Source organism: Coturnix japonica, chromosome 6 (genome assembly GCF_001577835.2).
Source record: "Coturnix japonica isolate 7356 chromosome 6, Coturnix japonica 2.1, whole genome shotgun sequence".
In the NCBI taxonomy this organism is placed as follows: domain Eukaryota; kingdom Metazoa; phylum Chordata; class Aves; order Galliformes; family Phasianidae; genus Coturnix; species Coturnix japonica.
Genome location: NC_029521.1, coordinates 14184699 through 14209421, shown reverse-complemented (window position 1 = coordinate 14209421; position 24723 = coordinate 14184699). Strand labels below are relative to the sequence as shown.

The 24723-nt window shown below is 45.7% G+C and overlaps 1 protein-coding gene across 1 annotated transcript in view; it reads left to right on the top strand.

Moving 5' to 3' along the window:
• The first annotated feature begins 587 nt into the window (after window positions 1–587).
• The window catches only part of TLL2 (tolloid like 2), a 75422-nt gene continuing 51286 nt past the window's right edge, over window positions 588–24723 (top strand). Inside the window, exon 1 of the mRNA XM_015866854.2 lies at window positions 588–788. Within this exon, the coding sequence (XP_015722340.1) occupies window positions 659–788 (130 nt within the window). The 5' untranslated portion in view covers window positions 588–658. The remainder of the gene's footprint in view (window positions 789–24723) is intronic.

Genomic DNA, 24723 nt, shown 5'->3' with positions numbered 1-24723 from the left:
ACATCCTTGTGAATTAGATGAGGACATGTACCCATGGGGGCTTTACTCTCCATGCTTGCTCCTGCCCCGTGTGTTTGGTGTTACAGCCCTGTCTGTGCTTGTGATGGGCTGGGGGGAGTGAAGGGTCCCGTGGAAGCTGAAGTGATTAAAAGGAAGGTGAGAGGGACAGGTGCTTCTCGTTCCACTCGGTTCTGTCTTCCTCCCGAGGTTCTGCAAATCCAATCGCTGCTTCCTAAGAGATGTTCAGACCCCGATGTGAAAATCCGTGCCGCAGTCCGTGTTGGTGGTACACGGACGCTGGGACGAGGCGCTTCTCCTCGGATACCCCCAGTTCGAGGAAGGAAGGTACCGCTGCGGCGCCGGCCGAGCACCGGCCCGGAGCAACTCTCCGCTGCGGAGGAGGCGTGTGCCGCCCGCTGCACCTCAGCCCCCGGGGCGGGACGGCGATGCGGGCGCGGTGTGGATTGGCTGCCGACGCCCGGAGTGGCGGCGGATCGGGCCAGCCGGGACGGGGGCGGGCGGGCGGTACCCCCCGCGGCGAGAGCGACCCGCGGCGGCGGCGGCGGCCCGGCCGGCAGGGGCGGGCGCGGGGCCGCTGGCGTCGCGCAGTGCCCGCATCCCGGGCAGCCGCGCCGTGCCGCCCCGCAACGCCGCCGCCATGGGCCGCGGGGCCGCCCCGCTCCGCCGCCTGCTGCTGTCGCTTCTACTTCTGCCCGGCGCGGGGCTGGCGGCCGGGGAACCGGAGACGGCGGAGGAGCAGATGGAGTACCGCGACCCCTGCAAAGCCGGTAGGGGGGCGGGAGGGAGGGCCGCAACTCCGCCAGAAGTTTGGCAGCCGGCGGCGGGGCAGGTGCTCGGCCGGCCGCTCTCGGGGCTCACCTGGCAGCCCGCAGCCCGAGCCTCCCGTCCCCGCCGCTCTCCGAAGCCGAGAGCGGACCGGGGGTAACGGCGCTCGCTGCCTCCGGCCGTGCCCCGCCGCTCCCGTTGTCGGGCTGCCCCGGGCGGCTGCTCCGCTGTCCGCGAGCTGCAGCCCCGCGCGTGCATTTTTTAGTAGAGGATGACGCGTTCGACTCGTGTCCTCCGTCACCCCGCTGTCACCTGCTGCTCCCGAGCGACAGCTTTCCTCCAACGCTGAGGAAATGCCCGACAGGGCTTCGCATTTTTGTTCCCCGCACGAGAGTTTTCTGTGCATTTTTGCAGCGCGTTGGCTGCTGTTTCAACTTGTCCCGGTGTACGGCTCCCTTCCCCAAGTTCTGCTGTGTGCCCCGAAGAGGCAGCACCGCATCAGCGCTTCTCGGGCTGCTCCCATCCCGCAGCTCGGGCTGTCCTGGCGCTCCCCACTCACGGGGAGGGGACGGAGGATCGGAGCCGGTGAAAGCGGCGCCAGCTCCGGCTTCAGACGTCAGCCAAACCTCCCTGCCCATCTGCCCGTATCAGCTGCTGTCTCCCCTATAGCCAGGCTCCGCTTGCCGCCTTCGTTGCTCTCTCGGAGTTCTTCATTCCTGCGCTGGATTGCGTCGGGTTGTTTCTGAGCGTCTGCTGACTCGTCTTAACCGTTCTGATTTCTTCAGGAGCCGCTGTCATCACTTGTATCTCTGTTCGTAGGGAATATCAGCTCAGATTTTCTCTTTGGAAAACTGGCTCGTACTCCTGATGTGGTCGTTATTCCTCTTGGTTCTGGCAATCAGCTGATGTTACGATCTTGTGAATGGCTCGTCTACTAGGAAATCAGCAATCAGTATCTTGTTAATCACGCTCCATTTAAGGATAACTTTGTGCAAAGTGTTTTCTTGGTGATATATGAGTGACTTTGTTCAGGTGCGGTGTTCCTGGTCCCCCAGCTTTTATTCAGTGACAGCTTTCCTTGTTACCAGCCGCCTTCTGACTATTTTCAGGGTGCTTGTGGCTGTCTGCTCACACAGATGAACTCTGTCAATACAACATCTGTCAGCGCTCCTCTCTCTATTCTGTATTGCAGGTTGTTTAGCTGGCCTGGTGTGTAGCTTGTGTTATGAGTGGAGTGTTTTATTCCAAAATTAACTGGAGTCCTCTTTTATTAGCAGACAGTTGCTTGCAGAAAGCATTCCCTTGATCAGTAAGCCATCTGTGATATGATATGTGTATATATTTATTCATTATGAGACCTAGTCCACCCATACATGCTTTTACTGGTTTTGTGTCTGCCTCTAATTTGGCAATGAATTCATCTCTCTTTGCAGAAAAGCTGGGTTTTAGTGATATGGCTGTGATTCAGACCTGGAGACATGAAGTTTAATTAACTTACCAACATCATTCAGGGAACCTGTGGCAGAAAAAGAGAAAAAACTTCAACCTGTCAATTACCTGCCTTTGCTGCGGGTCCTTTCCTTTTCCTGCAGCTCCCTCATTTCCAGGCTCTCCACCTCTCACTTCTGCTTGTACACAGAGCCTGCACGGAAGCCTCCCCTCATCATCCATCCTCACCTTCTTTTGTGATTGGCATATAAGCCTGGTGTGTATTATTCCTGCCAGTCCACTTCAGTCAGGATCAATTCTCATTTCTCAGTGTCTGTCTCTAGTAATTACTTTTTTAGTGTCTTTCCAACGGAAAAGGAGTGGACGAGACCTCTGGAGGTCACGCAGTGCTCTTCTTGATACACTGTGCTTTCTGGCTCTCTGAGCCACCTTTTCTCTGTGTGGGCTGTCTCATTCAAAACAGACCTGCAGAGACCTTAGGCTGCAAGATGTTTCTTACCTGCCATGAACCTGCCTATATGCACTGAGCAGATGCAGCTTTTGAAGTCAGCCCAAAACCAAAGCAGGCAGGACTTTTACCACATGGAGCTGTTAGACATCACCCCTCCTCCTCTCCCTGCTGTTCATTCACATGCTTCTTCCTTTTCCAGTAATAGACCTTTAACAGACCTAAGCAGGGGTTCTGTGCTGTAAACATCATCCCAAAGCATTGAAGTCCAGCCAAAGTTGATGAACTGCACCTCTGTAAATGATATGTGGTGAAGACACCTCTAACAGAGTTGGACCTCTAAGTTGGGCTATATACGGGCAATTATCTAATAATTATGTAGGAAATCTGTCAAGTTCTGTTTCTGATGTGCTGTAGCATTGACAAGTCTATTTAACTTCCTTGAGCCTGTGTTTCTCTACTAGTTAGACATCATCAAAGTCTGTCTAGAAGTATGACTGGCAAGAGGGCAGTGATTGCAGACCCTGCTGTGAGCAGCTCAGTTGCAATATGCTTTGTGAGGGCAAGGTTTTGGTTGTCTTTAAAGCTGGCTCTGTGAGACTTGTGATGGTATTCATGCTGTCACTGCAGTTACAGCCTCCTGTGTATTGTATTGTGGCTGCAGAATACATGCAGGTTCCACCCCACTGCAAAGACAGAGACAGCTCCTCTAATTAAATGATTTCTGAAGCCGTTAAGACTACAGCTCAGTACTTCACTTCTGCAGGCTAATGGCTGTGACCCAAAGGACATGATGGGTTTAGATCTGGCAGGTGAAAGCTTGCCAGTTCCTTACCCTGCAGCTCATGCCCTAAGGGTGAGTGCAGGCTGTTGATGGTTCATCTGCTTGGTCCTCAGTGAAAAAACCTGGCACTAGCTAAGGGTATGATAATCTCTAACAGCAAGGTGAGACACACAGCAGCACAGTGCAGTAATCTGTTAAATCACTGCAACAACTGGTCTATGAGTATAAATGGGTCCAGTCACCAGGACTCAGCTGATGATGATTCCACTGCTGCTTAGTCTCTAGTTCCAGCCATCCTCTATTTCCTTTTCATAATCTATGGCTGCTTTCTTGCCTTTTGGAAGGGTAGGAGATGTCTGACTGAATGGTAAGGGGAGAACTGAGGCAGGGCTGCACAGTTGGTTTGGGTTGCCAGGGGAGAGCACAGTGCTGACTCTGCTTGGTGGTTTTTGCTGAGTGTTGTGTCATGTCACTGGAGCTTTTCAAAGGGAATGGTACAAAGGTTCCTCCACAGACAGGCTCTGTCATAGGTAGAAAAATGTCATAAGCCTGACCTGTGCTTAGGATAGATCTGCTGCTCACATAGTACAGCTAAAGATGTAGGTTTGTAGAACATCTGAGTTGAATGAGACACACAGGGATTGTTGAGTCCAACCCCTGGCTCCACACAGGACCACCTAAAATTCAAACTGATGTCTGAGAGCAGTATCCAAATGTTCCTTGAACTCCAGCACTCAGGTCGTGCCCACAGCCCTGTGCAGCCCATTCCATGCCCACCGCCCTCTGGTGCAGAACGGTTCTCTGACCCCCAGCTGCCCCTCCCCTGACACAGCTCCATGCTGTTCCCTCGGGTCCTGTTGCTGTCACACAGGGCAGAACTCAGCGCTGCCCCTCTGCTCCCTGTGAAGAGCTATAGGTTGCCATGAGGACTCTTCCCAGTCTCCTCATGGCTGAGCAAACCAAGCCTGGCACAGGATGGCTGCACAACAGGAAGACAGCAACAGAAAATTGAGTTAATCCCTGCGGATTTTGCAGAGTGTGTGGAGATGTGAGCTCAGAAGGGGAAGAAGGAAGCTGTAGGTGTGAAGGGACTATTGGAGAGTACAATAGTAGTCTTATCTCCTGTTTCTTTATCACTTAAAAAGCTGTTGGAAAAGAAATCTGGCAGTCATAGAGCATTCTTCCTGCCAAACAGTTGCCCTTTCAAGGATGGATGCTGTTTGCCCAGCCGTAGACTAGCGAGCTTTGATCCACCAGATTCTAAACATCCCACAACAGAGGTCTTAAGCCTTGACTGAGTGCTGTTCAGAGTGAACTTCCCACAGGGAGATGCAAATTGTGCTTTGCTTTTGTTCTGTTCCTCCTGGCTCTCCCTCTGTAAAGGCAGTGCCTTTTGTCCTGGAGGCAGTAGTGAATTTCACTTGGGTTGTAGTATAAAACTCAGAAGTCACATGTGGACATTTCTTTGGGAAGCTGAGGAGCTTACTGTGAGGAACTGAAAGCTGGGGGGGAGGGAAGGGGAGGGTGGTTATTAAATAGGAGAGAGAAGGGGGGAGTGTGAAGTCCAGTTTTCACGAATATTGTTTGTGTTTTGAGTTTCCTCCATCGGAGCACAGATCCGATTCACATAAGCAGGGAAGCTTGGAAGCTCTTTGCAGGCTACCCAATGAATCCATCCCACTCACCCTGAGAGGGTCTGCAGTGACAGACATGAGAATTAGCCTGACTCTTGATCGGAGCTTTCCCGCATTCTTACAAGACGTCCTTTAATGGGGGGCAATGTTGTGAGCACTGGCAGAGTATTGTCTAACCTGTCCTTTGCTTAGTGACTGCAGATTCCCATGGAGGAATCTCATTTGTGTCTTAGTGACTTTTCTATAAAGCTTTGAAGCCCCTGAGCTGGTGTGGAAAGCCTAGGTAAGCTACCATGGAGCTGTAGCACAGCTATCAGTGTTTGCAGATGAGTCACAGAAGATGATGGTGGGAGATGCTGACTTACCCTGAGGGCAGCCAGTATGATGGCATCAGTACTGGGAGCTGAATATTGATCTACTAAAGCTACGTGAAGCTGTATGAACTTCCAGAAAATAAAGTTCCCTTCCTCCTTTTTTTGACACCCGTACTTAAAAATGTGCTTTGAGGTAAGAATGTGGGATATAACCCAACCGGTGGGTTCCTCGGTGCTGATAGAATGTTTGCAGACAGAGCAACAAGCTCTTTCAGGCAATCGTTCCCCTTATATTTTTTTCTCCAGTAGGTCATAGCAAGGGTTAAATCCTCAAGGAGGATGTTGACTGAGTCTTTTTGGGTGGTCTGAGAAAGAATGAGAGAACAGACTATTAATTTACCTGCTTTGGGGAGGTGACAGCAATTAAAGGGAAAACAGGTGGGTGAAGACTACTGGGGTCTGTATTTATATGGATTCAGGGTTGTTGCTGTTTGCAGTTGGGGAGGCTGTATTTTACAATGGAGCGGAGCTGCAGTAGAAATTTCTGCCTTAAAGGAAAGGTAAAAGGTGACCTTTGTTATAATCCTAGCCAAGCACAATGGTTATAGTTTGAAGTAAAATTAACCACCAGTCATTTTCTTGATTGAAATTCCCAGGTACAGAATATATTAGTGTGGTGAACTTGAGAGAAAATCTTATGATTGTTGTGCACAGAAACACTTAAAATCTGTTTGGAGTCCTTCTAACATTAAGCTGTCTCCTTGGTGTCCAAAAAACCATGCTTCATCTTTGACACTTCTTGGGATGTGTTGAATCTACTTATCCTGTGTGAGATTTAGCTCTCAGTGCTATACATACAACTCAATATTTAGCAATGGGCAGGACAAGGGATGGGCAAACTTTGTAATTGGGAGTTGTATTTCCAGAAAGAAAACTGGTGAAGTGGGGAAAAAGTGTTTTGGTTGTCATGGACACTTCTTTGTAAAGAATTTTTAGAGCTTTTATTGAGCTTTATAGCCTTAGTGCAGTTCACAGGTGCGTGCCCTTGACCATAACCTGTGCAGGCTTGATCAGTGAGGATAGCTCATTCCTCAGGTGTTCTGTAGCATGAGATTAGTAAATCAAGGAGCCCCAGCCAAAGGAATTTAGAAAGCTATGCTGCTTATCCTTCAGGCTTCAAAAGCCCATAAAGTAGAGAGTTTGGGTTTAAGGCGCTTCCACTTGTATAAATGTATTTTTACCTTCACAGTCCTGCTTGGAGTCTTCATTCTCCTTCTGTCCTAACCTCCTGTGTAGTGTTTATGCCTTTGTGGATGGCTCACCCTAGAGCTAGCTGCATCTTTTCAATAAGCCACTTCTTTCTCACCACTAAAATTGTGCCCGTGGGTGTTTCTCAGGTGAACAGCTGCTGCCCCAGTCTGAATGAGGAGAATCATATAACTACAAATTCCCACTGTAGGCAGTTCAGACTCTCACATTCTTGCTTGGGAAACTGCAGGCACAATGTGCCTATGTGTTAGATTTTTGTGGAGCACTTACTCTAATACATTCATTTTCTTCCCCCCCCCTTCTCTGTGTTGCCTTAGCTGCAGAGACCCACGTACCCTGTTTCCTCCAGTGCTTCACTCTGTTTCCTACAGCTTTATTTCTGGTGTCCTTGTCCTTGTCCTGTAGCTCTCTTAAGTTCCTGACAGAAGAAGTTGCTCAAATCTTCCTCTCCTGTCTGAGGTGTTCTGAGATGCTTTCTTGCTCAGTCTGTGTGGGGTGCCCTTTCTCTTCTATCCTGTCCCAGCATTAACTCCTGCCATTTTCCCAGCTGTCTGTAGATTCTTATATCCTCAGTAATCTGTGCAGCAGCCCTGTACTCTGTTGTGCGTTTGCCTGCTGTGTTGCACTTATTGAACTGGTTGTGTGGAAAGGGCTGTTTGCTGTAGTATGTGGTTGCTTTACCAATCTCCTTTCCCCCAGGAGACTGGAGGGAAATGATAGGCCTGGCTCCTGTGAATCCGAGTCCAGACCTGTCTGTACCAAATAATGGTGCTGGGACTGGTGAGAACATTGACCTGATGAGGAGCTTGTTTGTTTGCTCTTTTCAGAGACAGGCAACCTTGGAAGAAAGGAGGCGCTTTTGACAGTGAATGGCCTTCTTGTCCCGGATCATGAATATTGCAGATACAAACCTGCAACAAAACTGCTTTCACCTAGTGCTGAAATGTGCTTACACTGCTCAGAAAGGATGGATGATTGATTAGAAACTGTTATTGTTCTGATTCAGATACTTAGGGCTTCTGCTTTTTATCCCCTTTGTTATAGCTGAGATCCCCCAAAATGCTGATCTCAACGGGCACGTATACTTTGATGTTCAGATCCTTGCTAGCGCTTCCTGAGCAGGAAGGTTCCAGTCAATAGAAACTGCTTAAATGTGCAAAGAAGCATTTGATTAAACAACTGTCAATGTCTGATTGCTCCTTCTCAGCCGGTGGTTTGTGTCAGCCTGGCTTGGAATGAAAAGAAACTGTTAATGGTGTGTTGAGAAGGAAATCCACTCTAAACCCAATGGTAAATCACCCTCTGGTTAGACCAATGCAGATTGTCAGAGAGGGGCAGCTGCTGCTGGTTCTTGAATCAGTTCAGCTTTAGACCCTAACAAAAATTCATGACCTCTCAAGGCATTTTGTATTCATGCAAATACCAGCATCCAAGCAAAAAAAGCATCTGTTTGCCCTCCCAGTGCACAGATCCCAAATAACTTTGAAAGCAAACCATCCCAGTGTTACAAGTTCAAGCAAACTTTGTATTTTGCCTCAGTTTGTTCAGAATTAGTTGTGGAGTAATGCTGGTGCTTTTTTCTACTTATTAAACAGATTGATGCAGTCCTGGACAATACTGAAAATTACCTTTCTCTAGTTCTCATGTCATAGCTGTGAGCGTGGTTGCTCTCCCACACCTCGTTAACACAACTTTGAATTTAGATAGCATTGCCTGCAAAACTAACACTGCCTAATCAAAGCAGTCTTTTCATTTGCTTTGAAGTTTGCCGAAGTTTGCCAAAGTTTGCTGTTTTGGTTACTATTTTGCATGCTGAATTTCAGGATTTCAGGCCAGACCTGCTGAGGGTTTGTTGCTTTCAGAGAACAAGAATTTGGAGAAGAAAGATTTATGTGCAAAATGTACCCTGCCTTCCACTAGCATTGGCTGGACACAGTGGAGGAGATGATCCCTGCTCTAGCAGCTCATGTCTGCTGTGGAAGGAGAGGACTGCCTGCAGTGGCGTGTGTGTTGGCAGGGAGCTGTGTGTTGAAGGCATTTGTTGGTTGGTTTTGCTTTATATTTCCCCAGGTATAATAATAGATGCAGTAGATTTGCCAAGTCAAAGTGCCCTCTTGCAGAAATGACAGGATCAAGTCTGCTCTGGGGTTGTAGTGGAGCTCCCTGAGCATGAAAGGGGGCTTGAACTACGCACATCTCTGGAACTCTGCTCCTGAGGCTGCATCAAATATAGGTAAAAATGAGACTTTGGGGTGCATTGCCCATGACTGTTATAGAAGTTGGGTAAAGCACAAAAAACGAGTCTGCAGAAAAAGTCTGGGTAGCTGCAGGACAAATGAATCTGAGCTTTGCTGGACTCAAGAAACCCCAGACTGAGAAGCAGCAGTTGGTAAATGATGCTGCCAAGCTAAGGAGCCAGTAGGCAACGGGGGAACGTAATATAGTGACCTATGAGTCAGGGGATCTTGAGACGGCTGGAAATCATGGACCTACATTTCCCTTTCTGAGTATCTAGGGGCTAAGTAGGACTATTCCTTGGGTGGCTGTTATAGTTACCACAAGCTAGATGAGGACAGAGGGGTGAAAAAACAGTAAAGTTCTTCTGTTGATTCATGGAGCCTGTTAGTAGGGCTCCAGGCAGTAGAAACTGCAGCTCACAGTTGGATGCACCTTGCTTTGCAGAATCAAGATATTTGATTCTTGAGAGGTCTTTTAGATTTCTGTGGCCACCAGGTCTCGTACTCTGCCATTGTCCATATAGATCTGTGTTGGTTTATCTGCTGCCAGTGCATTCTTGACAAGAGAAACGCAGATCTATTTCACTAGAAGTGAGTTTTAAGAAGCTTTGGCTGCTGGGCCCAGAACTTTCTGGGTTATTTGTACAGTGTGAGTTTGAGTCTGGGTTGTTTCTCATGGTGCTGTTGCAGTTACTCTGATTAAAGACCTACAGTCCAGTTTGGTTTTTATCTGCTGATGCTACTGACCTGGGAAGGCAGAGACACTCCAGTTCTTGGTGCTTAGCCCCTGGGGCTGCTTTTGCAGTGGAAGAGAAGCCTGTTGTTTGTGGTGATGTTGATATTGGAAGTGTGTTCTGCTCAATGACACTCAGAGCTGCAGCTGGCCCTTGTATATTAAGCTGCTGATGTGTTGTGCAGTTGAACGCTGCCTGAATTTAATCTCTAACCTTTGATTGTTCCTGAAAGCATGTTCTAGGGATTGCATTCCCACCCACACTGCTCCTATGACCCTTTCCATTTCCTGGGTGTCTAAGTACAGAACAGAAAAGATTCATTAACCTGGCAAGTAACCTCTTTTTATGGGGGAAGTGATTTTCCGTCACGCTCTGTTAGATCCTATTGATTTCTGTTTTTCCCCTCTTTGGCCTCTTCTGCAATATATTCTCTTCTTTGTCATGCTTCAGTAACAAGGTGATATGTGATATGCTGGTGTTTTGGTGGGTTGTTGTTTTTTTCCCCTTCTTTCTCTGTTTCCTAGGCTGGGATCTCCTAAGGCCATTGCAGAAGTTGCCAAGGCTCTGCCTTTTCTTGGAAAGCTTTGTTGTTAAGGTAAACTGTTGTTTAGTAATGGGATACTGACATCGGAACTAAGACTTCCTGGCTGTCCTCTTTTTTTCTTGACACCAAAGAGCATTTGTCTATCCTTTTGCTCTCTTTTTACATCGTACAGTTATTAATCTCCTGGAAAATGTATAATGTGTTTGCCATGGAGTTTGCAACTGCATGTGAAATAGAGACCTTCAAACCATCAAGCACGGCTGCTCTTTTTGTCATAGGCACTTTTGACTGCTGGGTCCTGGTGCTTTTGCTGTGTCTGCGTACATTACAGCAGCATCTCTGATTCCCAAGCTGAATCTTTGCAGTAATTAGATAGAGAAATAGTTTCCCTTCCAAAAATGTACTTGCACTTCTACTAATTTTTTAGCTTTCAAAGTTATAAGAAGCCATACTCTGAAGAAGTGGTTGGCCTTCATGTTGCCTACCCCTACTGCTGTTCAGGTTCAGTGGATCAGAATGAGGACCTCTGAAAAGAAAAATGTGTCGTGGACATAGACTGATCTAGATAACCCTGTGACAGTTCTTCTCTGTGCTCCACATAATGTCGTGATGTGGAATACCAATAGCAAAAGTTATAAAACCATGACTAAATGACACTCACTGTGGCAAGATTTGCCAACCAGGTTGGTCTTAAAAGAAGATGCATGAAGAGTAGTTACTATTAATTTATCAGTCTTACTCTTGAATAGAAGTCCTCAGTCTGCTGTGTGACTGGTATTTCTGACTTTTACGTGAGAGGCTGACAAGATACAAGTAGCCCATGAAAGAGAACTTCTGTCTTTTGTGAGTTTTCTTCCAGCTGTTCTGAAATATATGCTGCTGACTCAGAATCCATGCCATGGATAGAACTTGGCCAGAATGCACTTGGGACTTGCAGGCTTTCTCCTGACCCAGAATAATAACAGAATAATACTCTTGGGTATTTTGTCTGTGTGTGGAATAGGAAGATTGTGGCTGAATTAAGTGATAGAAAGTCTGTTTGTGCCTGCGGGAAAGGACTGCCTTTGGAGGAGAAAGGGGGGCTGGAAGCCATCATTGCAAACCTGGGGAAGCTGGCAGTGTTAGTATCAGCAGAAGGTATCATCAAACTTGCAACTAATGGCTAGGGAGGCTTTGGAAGGATATTTGCTCTCCAGTGTAAATGCTTGGCTGGAGCTTGGTCACTAGTGCCTACAGGGTGATTGAATGTCTGTGCAATTAATACGAAGGCTAAAGGGACTGTGTTTAGGGATACCTGTCATTTGTGCATTAGGAGTGGATGTCCCTGCCCTGTGATGCTGCTGTGTGGTCAGGCAGCTGCTGCTTCCTTGAGGGCTGACCCGAGGGATGCTTCTTCCTCTGGAGAGAAACTCAGGAATCAGCCCTTGGAAAGACTGGAGGAGGATGATGGGGCTGTGCTGCAGGTGGTGCCACTTCTCTCATTCTGCTACTGACGAGGAAGAGAGTGTGACAGTTCTCCAGACAGTCCAGTCTGTTCTGGGCTCCTTGTTACTCATTATCAAAAACCTGCCAGCAGCCTCCTTTACACTGTCACAAGCCAAGGTTCTGGCTTTGTCTCCAGTCCCCTGCTTTACCCCACGTTTTGCTAACGTACATGAATGCAAAGTCCTGAGATTCAGGTTCATGGTTCCAAAGTTCATGGTCTTGAGAATAAACAAAAAACTATTGTGATGGCTGCGAGCTGGGTACCCCATTAACCCGGAGTCATGAATATTTATTACATTGGATTACAAAAGAACATAGAGACTATATTGTATTTCCTATAACTTTATTTCCATGGCATCTTTTTCTTGCTGGGTCACTTTAATGTAAGCTTTGCTTATTTAGTTGCACACTTTAAGCCGATTAACTTTTTACTAATAAAATGTGTGTTGACTCCCTTTGTCCCAGCTCCTGTTTGTTTGTACCTACGCTCCTGTGACAAAGAGTCACAGAGAACTGCTTTAAGCTTTGGCTAAATCCCCCTGCTGGAAGCTTTGAACAAGCTGAATGTGTCTGGGGGTGATTTCAGTCTTGCATTTTCTCTCTTGCCCTGTCCCTGCCTGGAAGTTGGGCCTTGCAGAGCAAACTCTTCTGAACGCCTCCTTCATTTCTGAAACCATTTGTGCTGCTATGGAGTTTGGCAAGAGCAATTCAGCCCGTTATTGTCACTCTCTGAGCTGTGGGTCAGAATAAAGCCAGCTTCTTACTACTAGCATTGGGGGGGATTGGGGAAGCTTTCCTGCCATAAAGAATGATCTGTGGTTCTTTATATACAGTAGTTTCCCAGCTAGTAACTGCATTATTCCTTCTTTGCTTACAAACCTTGCTCTGCCATTCAGAGCCCAACCTATTGGATGTTCTACTGTTGGTTGTCCTCAGATAGATGATTACATCCTATTTTTTTTTTTTGGAAAAGTCACCCTATAAAGAAATGTTCTTTTCCATCAAAGGCAATTCAGGCCAAAATGTTAAAGTGAGCTGGGAGCCTAAAGAGATGGATAAGTGCTTGGAGAGTATTTTTTAAAAACTTTTAATAAATTTGATCCTTTGTATTTGAAGCTTTGCTGAAGCTGCAATAATCCCTTGGAAACTGTGTGAGTATTTAAAAACAGCTGATCTGCCTCCAAACAAACTCAACAGACTATTTTCATTGGGCCAGTGGCAAATGCCAAGGTAAGTATGGAGAAGCAGGGTAACGAGAATGGTACGTTCTCTAAAAATTAGTTTCCTAAACTCTAGTAGTTTCTGTGGTCCCTGAGACAGAATCATTAAAACTGGAAAAGACCACTAAGATCTCCTTGTTCAACCATCAACTCATCACCACCGCGCCTGCTAAACTACATCCATGCCATATTTCTACATTCTTTGACATTCTTTGAATGCCTCCAGGGATAGTGACTCCACCTCTTCCCTGGGCAGTCTGTTCCAATGTATTACCACTCTTCTGTCTTTCAGAGAATTTTTTCTTAATATCTGACCTGAACATCCCTGTGTACCTGGGAAAAGAGGCTGACCACCACCTCTCTACAAGCTGCTTTCAGGGAGCTGAAGAGAGAGATAAGGTCTCCTCTGAGCCTCCTCCAGACTGAACAATCCCAGTTCCCACAACTGTTCCCCATAAGATGTGTTTCCCAGACCCTTTACCAGTTCTGTTGCATTTTTTTGCGCATGCTTCAGTGTCTTTCTCATAGTGAGGGGGCCCCAAACTGAACACGTACTTGAGGTGCAGCCTCTCCAGTACCTACTACAGAAAGACAGTCATTTCCCTGCTCCTGCTGGCTATGCTATTTCTCATACAAGCCTGAATGCTGCTGGCCTTCTTGGCCACCTTGGCACACTGCTGACTCAAAGCCAGGCATTCATGCCAAGGTGCTGCTCCAGTCTGATGAGCTGTGAGATCAGCTCATGAAAAGGCTGGTGGTGAAAGTGATCTCCACTGATGCAGGAGGGAGTCTTCTCACACAGAGCTGCATTGATGGGACTCACAGCTGGTGGCAGATGATGACCTGCTACCAGAAGGAAGAAGAGGGCAGGCAGGATGCAGAGACATAAAGAAGAAGGAAGGCCCTGCTTTAAAGCCCACTGCAAAGAGAAGCAACATTGTCCTTGGGATGATCTCCCCAGCACAGCAGCTGGTGATGACAGTGGTGTAGCCACTGATTTTCACTCTGTATCCCCATCCCAAGAACTGGCTCTGCCAGGGTGGTGATTTTGCACAGGATCTGACGGTATCCCTCTGGGCTGTGGCTGTTCAGGGACCAAGCAAGAGGCAGTGCTAACAGGCCTTGCTGTGTTTGCTAAGGGCAAGATGGAGAACCTGCCCATCTCAGCACCTGCTGGGTTCCCAACCAAGGAGTATTTGCAGGAAGACAGAACCATGGACTGACAGGTTGAGAGGGGTCTCTGAAGAGTATCTGTAAGGGGCTGTGTCTGAAGGGGCTGTAAGGAAGAAGTGGAAATACTATTCAGCAGAGTTTCTGTGATAGGATAAGGGAAAAAGGTTTCAAACTAAAAGATGGGAGATTTATATTGAATATAAGAAAAAGTTCTGTTTTGTGTGTGTGATAAAGGTAGTGAAGCACTGGCACATGTTGCCCAGAGAGGTGGTAGATACCCTATTGCTGGAGACATTCAAGGCCAGGTTGGATGGGACTCAGCAATCCTGTCATGCTGTAGGTGTTCCTGTTCATTGCAGAGGAGTCGAACCAGATGACTTTCAAAGGTTCCTTCCAACTTTAGTGATTCTTTGGTTTGAGGCAGACCAGCAGCTGCCGGAGCAAATGTCTGGGCGCTGTGTCTTTTCTGATCAAGCACAATGAAAATGTCCTTCTGCAATAAATGAACCTCATCCCTTTTGTTTCTTTTTCTCTTTTTCCCCAGTGGGTCTGGTGACCCTGCCTTCTGTACACAGCCAGGAGTTCCTCTGACAGAGTCTCACAGCTGTAGGAAACTGGAACCAGTTTGCATTTTTGGGGGCTGGAGTTTTTCCTGACATTGGTCTGCCTGAGGCTGGGAAATCTTTTTTTTTAGACTCCGAGCCAAAAAATGGCTTTTCTGCCTTAAAACAAGGCTAATGCAGAGAGACCTTACTGGCAGTGTTAAATTCTGGCAACTGTCTCATAGCGGCTCTGTCTCCTCTCCCCTTTGCCCTCTGCTTTTGTCAAACTGCAACCTCCCACTTCAAAGACAGGCACACTCCTGACACAAGACTATTTGCTATCCAGAGGGCACAAACATCTTGTCAGGGGAAGGAGTTGTTTGCATTGTAGAGACAATTCATTAAGGCTGGGAAATGTCAAAATTGAAGTTGCTTTTGCACATTCAATCCAGCCCTGCTTATGTGTAGTGATAGTCACTAATTATACGATTGCATTACGCTTCTGCTGGAATAGATCCAGCTCTGGGGTGAAGCAGACTGATGATGACAGGAATCCTTTCTCTTCTCTCGCAGAGCCAGGGAGGTGCACAGTGAACAAGGATGAAAAAGCCTCTGTCTCTGAGACAGCTGAGTGGCACCATGGCAGAGTGCATGCTGATGCTCTGCATCAGTGTTCCTGCACGCTCTTAAGTGAGCTGTGGCACCAGTCTTTTCAAAGATTCTTGATACCTTTGTGGTTTTCTGGGTGTTTGACATGGGAGCATATAGATTACTTGTGAAAGTGCCAAGTGCTTGCTACCATAAAGGAGAAAGCTGAGCTTTGACACAGAGTGCACCGTGCTAATGTACAGGGCTCAGCTGGGGTCTGACTTCGGGTGATTCTTTGTTTTCAGGACAAGGCTGGAAAGGGACGGATGGGCATGCTGCAGTAGGAGGCCATCCTCTGGCGAGGGAAGGCTCAGCAGCTGCTCTATAAGTCAGCTGTGTCCAGTTATGCTGCAGTTGTGGCCACTTTTTTCTGGTTTAAGTCTTGGCTGCTGCTGTTTTTCCTCTCAACTTTCTCCTTCCTTCTCCTTGTATAACTGAGCTTTGGGGAGAGAGTGCATTCAGTGTATGATCTGGTTGAGAAGTTTTTTATCAAGTTGGCTTCCACACAGACTGATTTCTTTGACCAGTGTTGCTTCCCAGTTTTGTGAGTACTTGTAGTAGCTCAGGTGTGGCTACAGAAACAAGCAACTGCTAAAGAGGAAAAGGAGAGAAGAGAAAAACAGCTTGCATTAGCAGGATAACCAACAGTTCTGCGGGCTGTATTCAGAGTGAAATGGTGTTTTTGTTTTGCTTGTGCTGTTGTGCTCACTTGCCTGGGCTGTCATGGCTGTAGCTAAATGTCACTAAGAGATCCTCCAATTTTCATGAAATGATACAGATTTTATTTGTAAGTGATCAAACAGGACTAGAAAGCACTAACAAGAATGTGTTACCATTTTATTCTAAGTGTGAAAGGTAGACCATATTTGCATATGCATGAAGCACAAGCTTTGTTTAATGTTATTTTGTGCTGGATAGATTTAGAAAGCTTCACTGCGTAAGGAAGCAGAGCTATGTTAGGGTGGCTTCTTTCTTGAATTTCCAAGGATATGAAGGAATAACAATAGCTCCTTCAAATTCCTTAATGCTGTGGTTTTGTGCTGGTTCTTGACAACTTTTGTGATGTGGTTTATCATGAAGGGCCTTCAAATGGTCAACAATTTCCTCCTGAGATCTTTCTGTCTTCAGAGCCTTTGTTTTTAATATGGATCTTAGTCTGTGAATAACTATATATTTATTACTTCTACCCTGCCTTTTCAAATGACCATGAGTTAATTTGCCTCTGCAGAATCTCCAGTGCACTGATATCTATTCCTGGAGTATTCTTTAGTAATATTCTCAAAACTTTACTGGATGAGCCAGACCCTAATTCACAGCCTGAGTTTGTTCCTAGCACTTTCTGAGGGCAGCCATTGCAACTTCACGTGCCCCAGACTTTCTGCAGAGATCAGGATAAGAAATACCTCCTATAATGTGGGCCTAAGTCAAGAGGCTGAACTGAAAAGGACCCTGTTACTGGTGGAGAGAGTAGAGGTGACTGCCTATAGCATGCTGAATCACACAGCTTTTTCATTCATTTCAGCTGCTTAACAGGATTACATGAGGAGTGGTTTCTGCCTCCAAGCATTTAGTGCCTATGGAGATCTGCAGCTGTCTGGATCGGTTAAGTGCAAATCTGATGACTCCCCTTTATGCAAAGGAATTTATGAATTACAGAAACCATGCAAATCAATTTCATGAGTAATTTTTCATGTGCTTCAACCTATGTCAGATTTGAAGAGGACTTTCAGTTAACTATGTCTCATCCCTGACAGTTTCCCCCTAAAAGAGATGTTTCAGGATGGCCACTAGGTGTAGGAGTAGGATAGTTTTGATGAATCTCCTTGCCTTGGGCAGTGGGAAACAGCACAGTGTGCAAATGAATTGAGGTTGCTTGGTCTTCTGTGGTAAGACTCCCTTATGATGTGACAAAGCCTTGACTCCCTTGAGAGGGAAGGTAACTGCAGTACCTGAATGCTGGCCAACAGCAGATGCTGTCTTGTGTATGGAGCACTGGGCTGAAGAGCTGGGACATCCAGCTCTTCTTTGAATTCTGTGGGAAAAAATTGTGTTGCTTCTTCAGGACATCCTAAGAAACATACCTTTGGATGGATCTTTGGGATTGTATTTGATGCCTGATTCAACAAGCTTTGTCTAGAGAAATGTGACACACTTTACAGTGCAGCGCCTTAATCCAGTGGATGCAAATTCTGCAGTGCTCTTTTCCTAAAGTGCAGGTGTATCATGCCTTTATTAACAAGCAAAATATTATCATCTATGTTATTTTCCCTTTCTATTGTTTTTAATTCTTCTGATAGCCTCCCCAGCATTTCCAAATGGAGATATTTATTGCCTGCTTCCCTGACCGGATCTACTTTGAGAAGAGCAGTAGCCCTGTATGAATTCCTTGCCTATCTGCTCAAGCTTCTGATCCACCCGAGTACAGACAGTCGGTTGAATGTGGTCTAGATGAAATATGCTGTTGCCAGAATGGAACAGAGTGGGAAGCCACAGTGAATGCAGTAAAAGAGAGGCAATTTCAGATATACAGCAAAATATTGAGGCATAGATTCCCAAGATACATAGGGTACCAGAGCATCATTTGTGCTTCTAACAGCTACAGCCTCATATCTGTGGTAACATCTGGATGACGACTGGGCAAAAATCACACCTGTCCTGAGAGTAAGTCAGTTCTGTGGAACCAGGAACAGGGGATGTTTGTGCTGTGTGACTTGGCAGACCTTCACATGCTCAGGTGCTCCTTACAGGTCTTTCCCAAGGTCTTCTATCTGTGAGCCTGCAAGCATGATGCTGCAGGGATGGGAACCCGGCAGGAGGCAGCATTTAGACCAGTCAGCAGCATTCCAAGGAGAGGGCACTGGGGGAGCCCAGGCAGACCTAGGAACAAAGGAGCTGTTGCTCAGAGCTGCATGATGAAACCTTTCTCTGTGGAATCCAGACAATCTCCCCATTTATGTGTAAGTGGCATTTGGTCACAGTTTTTGGGGAACATATGGAAACTGTTTAAATTAGCTGTATGAGCCATACGTGAAACAGATGCATGTTCTTGAGTAGGCTTTTGTAATTTATGTTTGAGCAAGTGAAGGGTGCATCTGGCTTGCTCGGTGAGTGGCAAGCACATCCTCACCCATATGTACTAAGGTGCTTGAAGTGAAACAGAACCAAACATTACAGGATGTATATGGATAAAGATCAACTTCTCACCGGCACCTACTGCATAAATAAGATGAATAGATGTAATAGCACTCGATCCTTTATTGCTTTCCTGATTGCTCACTGCTTGTGCAGTGATCAGTAATTAGAGGGACACGAAACCTTGTTGTAGAAAGCAGAACTGCTGTGGCTTTTGAGTCCTGATAGGAATTTCATATTGGGAGGAACTGCACCCAAAAGCGATGCCTCTAATTGGAGCTGTGATGGCCTCTGAATTTGAGGAGTTCTGTACACTGGGAGGACTGTGTTGCTAGACAGCCCTTTGTGCTCACTGTGGTGTATGTGGTGGAAACAGGACAAATTGGCTTTGAATTGGCAGCGGGCAGCCGAGGCAGATGTTGAATTATCTGCAGATGCCTCAGTTTTCAAAGGCATTAGTTTTAGGTTGATAGAGTGTCACCAGGCAGTTGCGAGAGAATTGTGTTCCTTCATAGCCCTTCATACCATTGCTGCTGGTGGTTTTTTGTTGTTGTTTTTTTTTTCTTTTTTTTTTCTTTTTTTCTTTTTTTTTCTTTTTTTTTTTTCTTTTTAATATTATTATATATTTTTTTCTTAATTGTGATCACTGGACTTTATACTTTCCTGTTCCTCATCTGAAATGTGAGCTGTGCAGAGCTCCCTGGGCCACAGTCTTGCAAATGTTAGCCATTTGCTGCCACTGCTGTGCTACAAGCCCTGACTAAGGTGTGTTAAGGGTGGGCAGTGTGCCACTGCAGCAAGCCCTGGGGTTGCTCAGAGCAGTCTGACCTTTCTGACATGGGTGTTAACAGAGCAAGGAAAACTTTCTGAGATTCCCCTTTCCCTCTCTAGCTCAGTTTGGGGCTGAATCAAAGGATCTGCAAACAGGTGCCTTGAATTCACTGCAGCACAGCTGGTAAACATGTCCAAATGTAGAAATAATGTATTCTTGTAACAGAAATGCTGAGTCACACCTGAAGGAGTGATTGAGCACCTGGTGGGAAGGCAGGGCCAGCCCAGGGGAGCTCAGGTGCATGCAATGCACCTGAGTGACTGGAAGGGATAAAGCCAGGATCCACCCCTTACAGACCTCATGTGAGGGCTGGCAGTGGAGGTGAGGGTATTTCTTTAGAGGTTCCTATATACCTATAGCCTTCTGAAGGTAAGCAACGTCTTAACTTTCCCTTGTGTTACAATGTTACACTTCTTAAACTTAAGAAGTGAACCCGAGAGTTGTTCAGTGTCTTCTCTCTGGCCAATGTTGATGTTTTGGGTTGCGGGCAAGTCTAGGTGAAACATCTCCTGTGCTTTGAGCTCTCCTTCTCGTTTTGTTCGTGCACTTCTTCAAACTATTTTTGTTAGTGGTGAGACTTATCGGGAAGCATCTTTGTCACTTGTATTGCTCTAGTAATGTTTTGCGTGTTGCAGGGGGTGGAGCACTTCATTTTGCATATTTTTAACCCTTAAATACTTGTGGTGAAGCCAGTTCAGGACAGTGGCTCGATTCTTCACAAGGAAGGGCTGTGCTCTGCTGTCAGGGTGAGCAGTTTCTACTCTATCTGCTTAGGGTGCTGCAGTGATTTTCTGTGCATGGTGTCTCCTCCTGAGGGGTGTTCATATGGATTCATTGTAAAGGGAGGGAAGGAGATACAACGTGTTGGTCTCTTTTTATGGATTGTTGTTGTTAGGAAGGGAAGAAGTATATTTCTTGTGGCTTGCCCCTTATTAGTGCAGCATAAGATACAATATGAAACATGGCACTTAGCTCAGCACATGCCTGGGAGGGTACTGGTGTCTTACATGGCCAACTTGCTTGCTTAATTTCTCTTCTAAATCTGTAGTGTTTGGTGGTCTGCTAGATTAAGCTACAAAACACAGTCGCTTGTTTTGTCTGTCACTACCGCTTGCTTTTCTTGATACTGTGACTTCGCAGCTTGCAAGAATCCCAATTCTGTGGGGGTGCCAAGCCTTCTAGTCCCTGGAGTGAGATCAGTGCTCTGTGAAGGTCCTTCCTAGTCAGCACTGGAATGTGTCATTTGCCCATTTCTTGAGATCTCATACAAGAGCAGCATTTATTTTGTCTTTTCTTTCTTTCCTTGTGTGTGTTTGTTTTTTGTTTTTGTTTTTTTGTTTTTGTTTTTCCTGTCTGTCCTGCTCACCCATCTATGCATGGCTTAGGAAATAAACTCCAGTATAGTCAGGGGGTGATTTGGGGTATATATCCTATGCTCCCACAATACCATTCTCTGGCTGCTAATCTCATTCTGATCTCTTCATTGTTGTGTTTTTGGCAACCAAAATTCCCCGCCCAGGCCTGAGAATTTAACATCAGCACATTTGCATGACTGATCAGATTTGTCTCGCTTCTATGATGACATTGTTTCTATGGAAAATTAATGGATTCTCACGTTGTACTTTTAATGGCTGAAACCAACTCCCTGCCACCTTTCCATCCCCAAGCTCAGAGGGGGAGTCTGTAAACAGCTCAAATTAGCCATCCTCCATAAGTAGTTCCCATTTCTTTCCTCCCTCCTGTCTGCTTCTTTGCCTCTTTTCCAGTGGTGCCACAGCACTTCTCTCCTGGTGCTGGTGGATGGAGAGCAATGAGTAAAATAAGACAGTGTTTGATTTCCTTGTCTAGCCTGTGAATAGATGTGATCTATCATGAACTACCCCCTTTCATCCAGCACTGTATTGAGAAATTCTTGACCTGTCTTTAAGTTTGCTCCAAACAGACCAAAGTTTTACATTCTTTCTTTTCAGGATATAGCTTAGTTTATTGTTCTGTTCCTGTTTATTTTTTCTGATGAGCCTTTTTGTTTGTTTGTGTGTGTGTATTTTCTGCATGCCTGCTTAGGATCACCTGTTCCCAGCTGTGTTGCTTGGGGCTTTAGCCAGGTGAGAACACCTAATGCATCAGGGAAAGAGGGGAGTTTTTGCAACAAAATCTGCCATCTGAAGAAGAACATCTATTCCCAAGTGATACAGTTTAAATGAGTTGTGGTGGTTCACTTTACATTGAAGTCAAGGGTGGTAAATTGACTTTAAGGGGAGAAAATGCTTAGCTGTTGAATTACTCCAGCCAAAGTTCAGGATTGCAGCAGTTTTAATTTTTCATCTGCATCTTTAAGGTTGTTGTTCCTCAACTTCATTTGAAAGAATGAATCCAGGGCAAGTCCCATGATGTGAGAGTTACCTGAGGAGAAGAGCTTACCTGGATTAATTCCTACCAGAAAACTGAAGCTGATGGCCAACAGGTTCAGCAAGTCTTTGTTCTGTGGGTCAGCTGGTCAGCACTTTGGTAATTAAGGTGTTCTGCTATGAAGTACAGGCAGAAAAGTATAGGGAGCAAGATGGCTGAATTACTTTGAACAAAAGTGTTGTCAATGATGTAAGTTAAAATGCTGAAGATACAGACATAAACTGGTTGATTTGAATTCTTGTGGTATGAGGAGGAAAGTGCAAGAGTAAATCTGCTTTGTACTGGCAGGGCCTGGGCTGAAGCAATCGACTGTGCAAAGTGTTACTTTTCTGGATGTGGCTGTTGCATGGGGCTTTGGATTATATTAGCAAGGATAAAATGCCTCCAAGTGAAGGGCCACAAATCATAGCTGGGCCAATAGGAAGGGAAAGGGGACTGTAAAACAGGAAATCAATTTAATACTCTGTGGGTGTTTGCTGTGTGCTCACCCTTCCTTCAAATTGCCAAAGGAAAGATTAATTAAAGTTATATCGAGCAGCAAAAATGATGGAGGGTGTGCGATGGGGCTTGTGAGGTACAGCTTTCTCCATAATTAATTGACAAAGGCACACTTGGATTTCATTACCCAGAACCTTGCCATCTCCTTCTCTTAAAGGGCAGCAAGAGTGATGCTGTATTTTCAGTGAGGAGCATTTTGTATTCACTTTGGGAAGGTGAAGTAGGGAGGGAGGGAAAAGGTGCTGCCTATTGTCAAGTAGCACCTTCGTCAAATCCCACTATGCACTTTTTGGAGACTATCAGTTAAGATCAGAAAAAAAAAATGCATTTTTCTGTTGATGGTTTTGATTCCTGATTTTCACTTCCACCATGGTTGAGAGCTGTGTGCACCACAAAGTGTAGATTTTGGCAGGGAATGGTGATAGCTGGACCCTGGATGACTTGTCTGTCTGCTGCAACATGAAGCTGTATTGGGGAGGTTCAGGTTGGATTAGGAAAGTGTTCTTCAGGAGCGGATGGGGCAGACCCTTGAACGTGCTCCCTGGGGCAGCAGTCACAGCCCCAAGCCTGTTGGAGTTCAAACTGTTTTTGGACCTTGCTCCCAGACATGGGATTTGAACTTTGGGTGGTTCTTTGTGGAGCCAGGAGTTGGACTTGATGATCCTCATGGGCTCTTACCAAGTCAGGGCATTCTATGATTCTACTTATTTAAGCTTCTGCTTGTTTGTTTTGGCAAGGGCATCTTGCCAGGATGTTGGCTTACAGAAAAAATGATGTAAGGTCTTTTTTGTGTGACCATTTGCTTTTCCCCTATGCGCCTCTAAACTGTGCAACTTGGAGACTGAACAGATCCATGAATGCTAGCCCTATTTAAAAACCAGTTTCTCTGCACTGTCTTGTACAGACCAGGAAAGTGTCAGATGCTCAGTTGACAGGTGTAGGTAGCTAGTTACCACTTGTGAACAAACCTGGTCAAAATATAGTTGTTTGTATCCACGGTGCCTTCTGGTCATCTGTTGTCTATCTACATGTGAAATGTGGCCAAGAAGTGCACTGCAAGCTGTGTACAGCTTGTGTGGAGATCCATTTTGATATGCATGGGCAAAGCTGTCTTGTGTCAGCACTGCAATGGGGCATGCATAGTCATCCAGAGGAGTCAGCAGCGTGCCAGAATGTTAGTCTGATCACATAACTCAACTTCCTTTATGGGAGGGGTTAAGCTCACCCCTTGGATTTTACATGCTTCATTACGGGGAAGTAGCATCCTTAACCCTGTAAGCTGCTCCAAAGTATTACACAGCAGACGTCCTTTTTTAGTACTTCTATGAATAGATGGATGTTTAACCATTCAAGACACCATAAAGGAAGCTGATTTTCTGCCTGTGGCATACATTTTCTGCTCTGAGTTCATAAATGCCATTCTGTGTCACTCGTACCAGGAATGGTTTCATAGATCACTTGGTAGAAGTGACTACCATGAAGGTGTGCAAAAGATGGAGACCTTGAGTGAGGAAGCAGCCAACAGTAGTAGGAAAGTTATGAATATTACAAAGAACAAGCCTTTCCCCTAACCTAAATATGACAGGCAGTATTACTCAAGCCACTGATTATTATTTTCATTTCCGAGTTAAAATAAGGCGGAATTCAGCCAAGAGTATGAATTGTTCCTTAAAGCCAAACGTTATGTAAGCTCACACGTGTGCTTGCAGCTTTGCACAAGTTCAGGCTTAAAGTGTGTGTTTGTTACTGCTTTGTCACCTTCCAGGGAAAGGCATTCATTGAACTCTCTTGCAGAGAACTTCCCAAGAGAGGGTGCTGTGGGAACACTACGTGTGATAACATAGTTCAGACTTCTGCAGAAGTCTGAATAGGACATCAAACTCTGAATCCCACAGTGTTTTGATGTTGTTGAAATGTTTGTCATAGTTTAGAAGTGGGCTGTGTTAGGTGTTATTCCACGAACTTAGACCCTGAAATGAAATGTGATCCTTGGGTGGGGGAACTTCTGCTTACTGAGAAGTGAATTGTTGAGACTCTTTTGCTGGAGAACCATGTTTGTGCCAGACAGCAGGCTGGCTGTAGGCACCTTTGCTGTGTGGGTTAGTTTGCAGTAGAGCCTTCAAACCAGCTTATCCTCAAGGTTGGCCGATGATAAACTTCTGGTTGTTCCTACTGAGGAGAAACAGATTGATCCAGATTGAAGCATAATGGCTTAATATGGCAGTTTTGATGCTTTTCTCTTAATTATTGCTGTTGTTGCTTGCTTCCCATTCTCCTTTGGCTCATGATCTGGCCTTATTTCTAAAGTGTACATTTAGGATTGTTTTCTGTTCTTTCACCAATTACTGCCTTCTTTTGAGGCTTTTCTCTTTTGTGACACAGTTGTTGCTTTGCACAAGGGAATCTGATTTTCTTCTTTACGGTATGAGTCTTTTTCATCGCATTTCAGCATACTTTCTTACTGGTTCCATATCTGCAGGTGATTCAGCAATAACAGACTTGCATGTCAGTGCATGAGAAGAAAGAAAAATGAATGTGCTGGAAATTCACTTTGATCTGTTGATTTATTTATTGCTAGAGTGCAG